This window comes from Theropithecus gelada, chromosome 17 (assembly GCF_003255815.1).
Source record: "Theropithecus gelada isolate Dixy chromosome 17, Tgel_1.0, whole genome shotgun sequence".
Taxonomy (NCBI): domain Eukaryota; kingdom Metazoa; phylum Chordata; class Mammalia; order Primates; family Cercopithecidae; genus Theropithecus; species Theropithecus gelada.
Window position 1 is genome coordinate 73,675,637 of NC_037685.1, and position 12,156 is coordinate 73,687,792.

Sequence of the window (12,156 nt, forward strand, 5' to 3'; positions counted from 1 at the left end):
CACTAAGGCCACATTATTCCTTTGGCTCAGCAGTTTTCTGGTGGTGTGTCAATTCAGGCCTTTGCATGATTCTCCTTTCCTGAGGTCTAAACCCAGTGACCCTTCATATCAGTTGCCTAGGCTTTTCTGGTCTTGTGGGATACACACTGGCATAAGTAAGCCTTTTTTTGCCAAGTGTGTGATTGAAAACTTTCCTTGTATAAAAATTCACATATTATGACTTGTATTAATTATTCTAAAGAATATAGGAAAAATAAATACAGATTGTACACAGTTTTGCTTCACGGTGGTGTCTCTTCCGTGATGATTATAGATAGTCCTTATATGTGCAAGACTGGAAGAATAAAATTTGTATTAGTGAGTGTTCATTTGTTAAAAGGCTATCATTTTGGCCAGGCGCGGTGGCTCACACCTGTAATCTGCCTTGGAGGCCAAGGCAGGAGGATCACGAGGTCATGAGATTGAGACCATCCTGGCTAACAGGGTGAAACCCCGTCTCTACTAAAAATACAAAAAAATTAACTGGGCGTGGTGGCGGGTGCCTGTAGTCCCAGCTACTTGGGAGGCTGAGGCAGGAGAATGGTGTGAACTCGGGAGATGGAGCTTGCAGTGATCCGAGATGGTGCCACTGCACTCCAGCCTGGGTGACAGAGTGAGACTCCATCTCAAAAAAAAAAAAAAAAAAAAAAGGCTGTCATTTCATTTTGAGAATCTCAGATATGGATAGGCTCTTTTTAGTTTATTTCTAACGGTTGGTTAATAAACTAACACATCATTCCGATTACTTTTTAAAAGAGAGAAAGAGAGACTTGTCATTAATTTGACTGAGCTTTGTAAACTTACGTAGCTTTTCTTTTTCGCCTAGTTTGTGCCATGAAGTACCTTGAATATTTAACAAACCAAGAGGACAAATTAAATTCTCATTATTAAAACAGGTGATAGCTAATTATTGCCACCCTTTACTTGGCAATTGAAACCGCTGCAAAGGCTTGGAAGGAGCAGGCTGACAATTTTAAAGAGTAGTCATTAAAGATATTGTAATGCTGGACACCTATTCTTAACAGGCAATCAGCTAATTACTCAATGAGTATATTTTGGGTGGAACAATTCCTTACATGACAGGAATCTTAGCATCCCTCCAGCACACATCTCTAATATCTGCTCATGCAACCCCCCCACCCTAATGTGATGACACCAGATATCACCTGTACCCGTTCCCGAACACCCCCTGACAGGTATACCATCCCGGCTTGAGAAACACTGATGAGAGAGTCAACAAAAAAGAGAGATTACACGTCTGACTTCGAGTTTTGTTTAGAGGTAAAAAATGGATTTTTCTCTCCCTTCTTTGGCTGATTAAGGAAAAAAGGCCAGGCAAACATGGTGGTTCAAGATGATGTTGATTTCGCCTGTTTTAGGTAGGCTTCATGCTTTGCATTTCAAAGTGGGCCTCATAATCCCAGCTAGCATGTTGCATCTAGTTGATTTAAAGACAAAAAGCTTCCTCTCCCTACAGTGATCACATGTGATTTCCTTGGTGCCCCTCCCCTCTATGAACACTTTCATGTTGTCAGACAATTTTGACAATTTCCCCCATGAATCACGCACATACACTTCTGTCATTGTTAAAAGCCCACTGCAGGACTAACTGTGCCTTGTCCTGTGGATGACAGTCAGCTACTCATTCAAATGAATTAGAAGTCATGTTTTCACATCTTGAGGGTCATTGTATTAACTGTTGATTGTTGGGGACATAAAGACTCTTGCAAGTATGAATTTTTTGTTCTGAAGTCACACTTCATTAAATAGCAGGATGATTAGTGATAAGCACTCTAACCTCCTTACTGTTTCTCCTCCTCAGATGGATCCTAATAGAATATCAGAAGATGGCACTCACTGCATTTATAGAATTTTGAGACTCCATGAAAATGCAGATTTTCAAGACACAACTCTGGAGAGTCAAGATACAAAATTAATACCTGATTCATGTAGGAGAATTAAACAGGCCTTTCAAGGAGCTGTGCAAAAGGTAAGTCCACACTGAGGCTGATAAGTCAAGGGCCCTTGCTGACTCTACCAATACTGAAAATTAAAACTGGCTAAGTGCTGTTGACTTTGTTCTTTTTATTCTAATAATTTGTAAAAGAGGTACAGGGAATGCTTTAAAGAGATTAGCGGAATTCTTTTGAAGTTGGTAGTGATTGATTATGGCAACAGGGACATTCATGCAAATATTCTTTTCTTTCTTTTCTTTTTTCTTTTAAAGAGGAGGGATTTAAATTCCTGCTTGGAAGAGAGACTAAGTTGGCTGTGGCCTGTCTGTGAGTCAGTTTGCTAGTTTGAATTCCCTGACCTAGAAACCATCCGCTCAGTTCACAGAACTTTCTGGTAGCTGTTTCCTTTCTGTTTGGCTTCATAATGGCAGGACCCCCTATCGCACATCTGTTGATCCAGGGCTCTGATGAGAAGCAGTTGTAACTCTTGGTCCTTTGCTGTCATCTGCGGTGAAGTAGGGAGAGCAGGAAGCAATGTGAAATGGAGATTCTGTGTCCGTGTTCTCATTTTCTGGGAGAGCTGAGTGACAAGAGAAGAGTCAGGGACAGAGCAGACCAATGACTTCTCTTACACCGACAGCACCAGTTGGGAGACACTGTAATAACTGCCAGTTTTACTTTCCTGGACAAAACCACCTGAGAATTCTGCAGCCGGAGAATTATTTTACTCACTGACTCCACCAAAACCCAGATAGAACACAAACAGTGACCCCAGTGGAAAACCTGTGTGTGCGTTACATACCTGCATGCATGCATGCATCCATTTACACATCCCAGCCTCTATCTAGCAACTCCCTGGGTCTCTGGTCATTCCAGAGTAACTCTTGAAGTTCTCAAAGCCCTTACCTCTAAATTTAATTTTAATTTAGTTTATTTTTTTAGAAATCCACACGTAGTAATATAATTATTTAAAAAGAGGACATGTGTCAGAGGTAGAGGTAGGAAGATGTAGCTGTTGTATACAGCCAGCTAACAAAGGTGAACGTCTGTAATACCATCAGAAGTAGAGGTAGGAAGATATAGCTATTTTATAAAGCCAGCTAACAAAGGTAAACGTCTGTAATACCCTGAAAGTTGAGATTTGCTGTATTTTATTGAATCTAAGATACCAATTTTCAGCCTACTTTGTTATTTCATGCATCACTAAGAAAGAAGAAACTGTTGATTAAAAAACTTAAACATGATCATCATAGGTTCTAGTTGCATCTTAATTCCAGAGATATCAAAATGTTAAAAGTTGTGCATTGTAGAATGCATGAAGTACCTCTTAGTTTAATGTGTCTATAAGAAAACACATTGCTTATGAAAATTACTTATTCCTTATAATTACTGTGTAGGTGCTTGACTTTATGCAGAGTAGATGTATATGTTTAAACTCAGTGATCCTTAATCTTACAGTATAATTTTTGAGCTATAGCAACAGCAATTCTGTTAATCTATTCATTTTTATTGTTCTGTTTTACATTTTGTTTTCATTCGTTTGCTTTTTATCCCATTTGTGAAGCTTATCTCTTAAATACTGAGTAATCTGTCTATAAACAACCTATTGACATGCACTAGGGGCAATCTGCTAGTTCAAAATGGCATTTCATATTAAGGTAATTCTGATTAGGCAAAAGATTGTGTCCTAATGTTCTGTTTAGATTGACCCCTGTTGTAACTCCTCAAAATGACGAGATAAACTTTTTATTTCAGTGGTGTGCTGGTTCTTGAAAGTTACCCTTTGAGTTTCTTATGGAGGAATAAATATGGAAAATCAGCCAAGTTAATTCTGAAAATAAATAATATTATGAACGAGGGCAGGTGTGGTGGCTCACACTTGTAATCCCAGCACTTTGGGAGGCCCAGATGGGAGGATCACGTGAGTCCACGAGTTTGAGAACATGCTGGTCAACATAGTGAGATCTCCATCTCTACAAAAATTAAAAAAAACATTAGCTGGGCATGGCAACCTGTGCCTGTGGTTCCAACTACTCAGGAGACTGAAGTGGGAGGACAGCTTGGGCCTGGGACCTGGATGCTGCAGTGAGCTGCGGTTGCACCAGTGCACTCCAGCCTGGCAGCCTGGGTGACGTAGCAAGACCCCGAAAAAAAAAAAAAAAGAAAAGAAAGAAAGAAAGGAAGGAAGGAAAGAAGGAAGGAAGGAAGGAAAAAGATGATTAACATTATTTATGAGACTGCAAGAATGGTTCAATCCCAACGGGTTAAAGGAAAAAAATATATTATCATCTTATAGATCCTGAAAAGTGATTGACAAAATTTTGCACTATTTCTGATGTTTAAAATCCGTTAGAAAACAGAACTGGATGGATTCCTGATGTTACTACGAATGTCTCAAACTAAAGGTTACCTAGTGATTAAACATAAGAGCATGTTTCTTAAAGTCAGGAACACGACGAAGATGCCCACTGTCCTTACATTATTTAATGTCGTTCTGAAGGTGCCAGCTAATGTAATTACACAAGAGAATGAAATAAGAAAATATATAGAGAGAAAAGAGGGCAGAATTTGCATGTGATATGATTATATACTTAGGAAAATTCAAAAGAAGCTGAATTGCTACAAGCAGAATAAAATAAATCAGTTTGTAAAAATTAATAAGTAATAACCACTAGCTGTCCTTATTTCAAATAACTAGAAAACATAAATGAAAGATTTCATTCATAATTTTTTAAATGCTCTAAAAATAAACGTAACAAGAAATGTACAAGGTTTACAGGAATAAAACTAGAAACCCCTACAGAGGCATTTAAAATACGATTGGATAATGTAAAGACATAACTATGCACAGTCATCATAATTTTTGCAGTATAACTTGGGCCAAGAATAGCAGACAAATCCATGGACGAGAGAACAAATGGCTTACTGTGTGTCTCTCTGTGTGTGAAAGTATGTGTGTGTATAATTTAATATAATACAACATTACTTTAAATAAGTGAACATCTTCTGAATTCTTAAAAAACATATTGTTTATCCTTTTTTAAAAGTTATAGTAATTTCTCTTGTCCTAAGTAAAAATAAATCCCAGATTGAGAGAGTACTTGGTAGCCAATTGTTGTTCACTGGCAATAGTGTCCGTTAACACTTAGTGTGGCTTCAGTGAACTTTTCTACCACCTCCTCCCTCATCAGAACATCGTCCCACTTCCTTTGAGATTTCTAAGTGACTCAGGCAGTATGAAAAGCAATTTGTGTATAAAGGTGTTACTGAGCAATAATGGCTGAATTTTCACTAGTTTAGGATCCTTTTGGAGACATGATGCCTCATTCCAAATGAGTAACACTCATAATGAGAGATTCACTACTTGGCAAACCATAAGGAGAAAATTGGTGGTCAGGCGAGAATAATCAGCTGCACTTATTAAGGGCACATAGTCTTAATTATACTGATAGGTTACTATGACTCATAGGATGAGTAGAACTTTATTTCATCAATTTCATATTTGCTTTTGTTTTGTTATAGGATCTTAGCCTTTTTGCATAGGTAATAATATCAGACACAGGTAATCCTTTTTAAAGAATTATAAATTAAAGCTGTTATACCAATGTGTGTTTGAAGGTAGAAGATGCCATTTCTTCCCCCAAGACAAGATGTTTAGGAAAGAGACGAGTCTTATTTATACCTTATCATTAGAATCAACCAATGTTCATTAAGTGCGTTTAATGTGCTCGGCACCTTGCCATGTCTTTCCCTATATCCAAGGATTTACCCTTCCCTTACTCTATTCAAATAATGATTTGTCAAATGTGTTGTCCTTCAATGAGGATTATCGGTTAATGTGACATTCTACACATCTTGCCAAAATAATCAGATTTCTCATTTCTCTTGCCAATGCTAAAAATAGGATGGATGCATTAGGCATTCTTAAGTCAGTTTGTACCTTAGTTTTATTTCTAATACAGATATTGAGTGAACCCTTAAAACAAAATTACATGTGTGGCTGCAATCATTATTGAGAGATCAACCCCTCCAGCGGTAACAGATACCAGACATAAGCACAATATCACATTATATGTGTGCGAAAGTGGTGTTTACCCAGAATGTCTTTGGTCAGACTTGTAATGCTGTTTTTTTCCCCATTTTTGTTTGTGGCTGGGTTTTCTTGGCTTCCCCCAACCCCTTTAGCACAGAACTCTGAAAGCCTCTTAGTGATCCAACCCTACCAACCACAATTTATAAAGTCTATCATAACAGTCTATGACAATAAAGAAAACACTAGTGCAAATATGGTGTCTGATTTATAAAGTGATTCTTGTTTCCAGTTTTGGCAGCCTCCCTGCTTCTGCCAGCCAGGGGGTGAGGAAGGAATGAGCTCAGATCCAAACGAGGACTCCCAGCATGGCAGAGAGGACACTCAGCCCATAGACCCCTGGCCAGACTGGGTGGAAAGCCAGCTGTGACTGCACTTGACTTTAGTGTGCTGGCTTGTTAATTTCACATTGGGTACCTGTTTGCAGATACCTTCCTGAAACTTACTTGCAGAGGTATTTGAAAGAATAATGTGCAGGAGAAAGGTCGATAAACAAATAGCACAAATCACTTTCTTCTCCAAAATGGGATGTTCAGTGCATTCAAGATTGTCCCCTGGGATGTGGGAAAGAAGCATAGGGACTTTCTGTATATGTATTTTTTAATATTAGCTTTTAAAAGCTGTGCTTTAGTAAATATTTTGTAATGTACAAATATATGGGCATGATTTTATTTAATATTTAAATAAATAAATATGTACGTTTGAGAGCATGAAAACTTCTTTCCCTGTTGGAGCTGCACAGTCAGCCATTTTTAAAGATCATGGAGTGAAGCTGCAAGCTCCATCAGGACAAGGGCCACAGCCATTTCATACACATCTGAATACATCACTCTTAATTTATTCTCAGGAATGAATGGAGAAAAGCATGAACAAATGATCAATAACTTATTGAACTCTGTAAACTAATATTTTACATCAACCAACTCATAAAGCCATTCAGAAGGTTATAAGCCTGGTTCTCGTTTATACGATGCTGTCTTACCAGTCCTACAATTGATAATTGAGAATATGATAGCCTGAGGCAATAGTGCTTCAGTAGAACAATAACACAGGTTTATTTTTGCTAGAAGTTACCTCCAGCTGGCCCTCTCACATCAGTCACATTTTCATCAGGCTTCTTTGCCCTGCATAGCCTGCTATGTAGAGGGAGGCTTATAATGTGAACTAAAAACATGATTCTGGCTCCATATATGAGTTGAATTTTATAAAACTCTCTAACTTCCCTCCAGAATATGAAAAGCCAATGGTATTGTAATGACTGCCGATAAGTTATCTTGTTGTCATATCCTCGACCAACCATTTCCTGGAGTATAAGTCTTTGAGTCTCTAAAGACTTAACTGGAGAACAGAAAGTAAGACCAGGGAGCCATAATTATTGAACAATTCATTTTTACCTGAAATTATTTTTTTATTCCCTGGGGATCAGGTACATATTTGGCCTCATCTTCAGAATTCATAATGTAGAATTCAGAATTCACAGTATCCTCCAATATTAAGATTAACGTACTCAAAGATTTGTAGCACTTTGATCCTCAGTGAAATACTCGCTGTTATTTGCTATAGTCTGAACTGGGTAACAAAGAGACCCATCCATTCTGTGAACTAACTAAGAAGCTTTTTCTCTCTCATATAACAATCCAGACATGAGTCATCCAGGACCAGTAGGGATGCGCCTCTGTCCTCAACATGAACCTTCCATCTCTGTTTCCAAGTTGGCTTCTCCATTTGCTGTTATTTCTAGATAGGGGAAGGGTAAAAGAAAACTGAAGACAGTACCTGGGAGTAGAGACATCACTTCTAGTAGCGTCGTATCGGCTGGAAGTTACTCATAAACCACATCTTGCTGCAAGGGAGGCTGGACAAGGTAGTCTCTAACTGAACAGCCATTTGTCCACAAAGCTTGAGGAAGGGAGTTGCCTATAACTAATAGGCAAAAAGGAGTGGAAGGAGATGAGGGGACAATGAGCAGTCTCTGATGTTCACTAAACCCCATTTAGGTAGGAAGGTGGACTCATTATATGAGCAAGAGTTAACTCTGAGAATACATAAGTCTACTAAAAATTTTAATGGTCAAGACTGTATTTCCAAAAGGTAAAAATACTTTGCGATTATTTAGATTGTGAGAGAGAGAGAAATTTGAAAGTGGATTCAACAGCATTCATCTTTTTGAGGAAGTTTTAAAGGTCTGTTTAGAGATTGCATCTGTGATTATTGAGTAAACCTGGATTGTCACCTGCACAGCTTTTGCTAGGTTTTGTAGATTAAAAAGAGCGTTAATTAAAAACTAGCAAGTTCATCAGTTAAGTGATTATGTTTTCTACATATGGGAAACAGATCCCCTTGAATTGCAATCTTCATTATTAAAGGAGCCCATTCTTATTTTAAGCTAAAGTAAATAAGAAATCAATTGAAATTTAGGTCGATTGTAACTGCTTGTGTAATTGTAATCATTGAAGTTGGTATATGCCACTATTTCTCATTTGCCTATTAGTTAAAAAAAGAGGGGAGGGATTAAACCCCATTCATTGCCTCTTTGCCTTTGTATACAAGAGTATGTGTCTGAAGAAAGTTTCTCATAAACCCACAAGGGTACTTGGGTTTTGGAGCACTCATGTTCCCAAGTCAAGATGTTAGTCATAGTCATGTAGTGGTTTTCCAATAGGATTTCATCTCTGTTTGCCATAATAGTTTTGGAAACTGCAATTCAACCCCAATCACATTTAGCGTTTATAAAAACTGTCTTTATGGGAAAGCTGAAGTAAGACCACAGAGTTTTCCTACAAAACCAAGGCCATCTATTGCCTTTAGCTCAACAATAAGTTATTGGCTTTGTACTCAACTTCAGGGGAGACCCAGGGAAGAAGGTAGGAAGCAGGAGGGTTTGCAAGAGGAAAATAACGGGTGAGTGATGTCAGAGGTGGGCTTTTCTTTGTGCTACAAGTATCCCAGGGTGGAAGAAAAGATATTCTGCATGGCATCTTCAAAGAAACAGAGAGCGGGAAGGAGGTGCCTGAAAGAGGAGCCTTCATTATGTGGCCTGGGATCTTGGGCTAACATTCCAGAAGTGGATGAAACTGAGGGTCCTTGGTTGGAGAGCATGACGACAAGGGATAGATTGGATTGTTCTACCAGCAGCGGCAGGAGAGGTGCAGCCTGTGTAATTGAAGAGCGGGATGTGCCTTAGAGCAGTGTTTCCAAACCTGCTGGATCTTAAGATTCAGCTGGGGCCCTTGTTTTAAAAAGAGAAGAGAAAAGGCCTCCAGATCTATCAGTGGGGACTCTGGTTTGGTAGTTCAGGGGTAGACTCGGTGATTTCTTCACAGCATCCTAGGAAGAGGTGAGAGGCACTGGTGGACAGGGAAGCCATGGTGAATGAAGTGACTGTATTTGAGAAGGAGGGTGAAGCCTGTGGTATAGAAGAGGTGGGTCCCGGAAATTGTCAAGAGCTGTCTGTTTCTGAGATAACCAGACAACAAACGCTTGCTCAAACCTTTACAAGTTCAGGATGTGAGGGAGCTCCATTCTCACTTAGCTTCCGCATCACTAGGCTGCTACACCTGTCCTCGGTCTTTGCCCTTCAAGAACACTAGGTAGTGGCAGTGGTGGCGGTTGTGGTACCAGTAAAAATAATCATTATAATGATAAACCCAAAGGCTCATGTGCATCAGAAAGTTTGAAGGCACTCAGAACTCTTCTTCTCAGTGCCCATGGCTGCTTCTTATTTCATCTAGTCTTTCATGGTGAATGACAATACCGTTATCTCCACCACCCCAAACTGGAAGTCAGAAGATGGTCTTATCCTTTTACTCACCCACTCTTCACCTCTCCCGGCGCCTGTGCATTCTACCGACTTACAAAACCTTCAAGTATTGTCTCTACTCTGCTCACTGTGGTGGTCACATGTACAGAGTTCATCATCCTCTCTTGCCTGGATCCTTGCACCTGGCCACCCCGTCCTGGTCTCACTGCCACTGGTCCATCCTTTCTATAGCCGAAGGACTTCTAAAATGCACATCTGAACAGGTCATTTCTTTTCCTGCTTAAAGCATCCTTCAGTACATCGCTGTGGTTGTCGGGATGAAGTCTGAGCTGCCGAACGTTTAACAAAAAGTCTTCTGTATTCTGGAAAGCCTCGTTCCAGCCCCTGCCTCATCAGGCTCGTTACCTTGAGTGCTCCATGTCATCCCCTCCATCGCAACTTGTACTCCACGGTCTCACCACACTATGGTGCTGAATTCTCCTGACCTAGCCGTACCCTTTCACCTCTCCGCCTCTCTGCTGTAATCAGCAAGTGCAGAGAGGGCAGAGGGCATGTCTGTCCTGCGAATAGTGTCCTCAGAAACCCACAGGACGCCTGACTCTTAGCCTCCATCAGTAAACTTTGTTGAATGGATGAATGAATGAATGATGAGCCTTTGCGCATAGTCCTTTGTATGCCATTCCATGCCCTTCTTTGTGTAGTCGGTTTTGTAATTGTCTTTTAAAATCCAACTCAGGCATTACTTCCTGGAGAAGGAGCCCACGGATGCCCGCCCACCCACCTGTGGGGTTAGGTGGCCCTCCTGGACACACACAGGGCTTCTAGTAACAGGAGTAACCACACGGACCTGGGGTGGGCTGGTTCACTTGAATGTGAGCTTCCCAAGGACAGGGTCTGTGTGATGTTTCCTTTCTATATTTCCAGCCCCAGTGGCAAGCACATAGTTTGTGCTCAATGAAAGTTTAAAGAACAAGTTTAATGAACACGCGAGTGACCTGTGCGCACTGTGCACTTGGTGTGCTCAGGTGGCGAGTTATTTAATATTGCCAGAAGCTAGCCAGCCATGTGATCAATCCACAGGATTCTTAAGGGGCTGGAGGTCACTCGCAAGCTCAGTGTTTTCCTGCTTCTTGGAGAGGAGAGCGCTTTTCCTCTTTGGAGCATGAACACGTTAGGGACCTTGGGGTTGGGGGTGCATCTTCACTGGCAGCCTTGACGCTTTGCTTCCTGGCCTCATGGATCTAAAGCAGCTGGCCTGGTACCTCTGACCCCCTTTGCGTCTCATTCTTAGAGAGAAGTCTGTGAGAGCAAAGTCTTTCCCAGAAGAGATGAGGCTTTATCAACGTAGAAAGCACTGCCAAGGTAGGGTGGCATTATTTTTCAAATGGCAGAGGAAAACAGAGACATGGTAAATAGCACAATTAGTCCAAGATGCCACACTGCAGTTACTCTGCCAAACTTTTAGATGACACTTTTTAAACAAGTAGTGTAGTGTAAGACATTTGAAAATTGGACTCTTTATGGAGACTAATATTGCTGTCATAAGACTACTTTATGAAAACCCAAGGGGACCTTTAGCTGTAGCAGAAGCTTCCTCATTTAAACCATGAAGGTTAAACAATAAAAACTAATTTTCTATTCCCAGCATACCCATCGCACTCCCAGGAAAAGCATCCGTCTGCTTTATGAAAACAAGGACACACTATTCTTTAGCCCTTTGGTAGGTAGAGGACATGAGCTGTTTGCAAAAACGTGTCTCTTCCAGTTAGCAGACTCCTTTTGGAAGAAATGATCCACCAGTGACTATATGTGGGGTTTGGGGAGGAGGCCAACTCACATATTGGTAAAGTGTTTCACTGAGGATTTTCATAGATGGACATGGGATGGTGGCCGGTGATTCAGTAGGAGCTGGAGCATTAGGAGGCTGAGTGCAGTGGTAGTGGTGGTGCGGAGTGTGTAGAATTCATGCTGAGAAGACTTTGGCTTTGGGAGAATTTGATTAGTCAGTACTTTTTATATTAAAAATAAAGAATTATAGGGGTCAGAATGTGAAGTTACAAATGTAAGATGAGGATGGCTTTTACCTTCGGGATGAGTGGGGTTTATACCCTACCTGCCTTCTCTCCTCCTGTCTGCCTGCTGGGCCACTGGACCCCTCGTCCACCTCATGATTTTCCCCCTGTCTCCGGGGAGGGTGAGGACCTGCGCTCTCACCTCCCACAGTGCTCCTGTCCTCTCCCTTCCTGGTGTCATATAGGGCTCTGCTCTAAGGAACCTAGACTGAGAAGGGCAACCCCCATGATCTTTTATTT

General features: G+C 40.6%; 1 protein-coding gene across 2 annotated transcripts in view; it reads left to right on the forward strand.

The window, feature by feature from the left end:
- TNFSF11 (TNF superfamily member 11) overlaps positions 1 to 12,156 on the forward strand; it is a 46,458-nt gene that overhangs the window by 17,451 nt on the left and 16,851 nt on the right. For both annotated transcript variants that reach the window (XM_025364576.1, XM_025364575.1), the window contains one exon: positions 1,862 to 2,029. In XM_025364576.1, the coding sequence (XP_025220361.1) occupies positions 1,862 to 2,029 (168 nt within the window). The remainder of the gene's footprint in view (positions 1 to 1,861; positions 2,030 to 12,156) is intronic.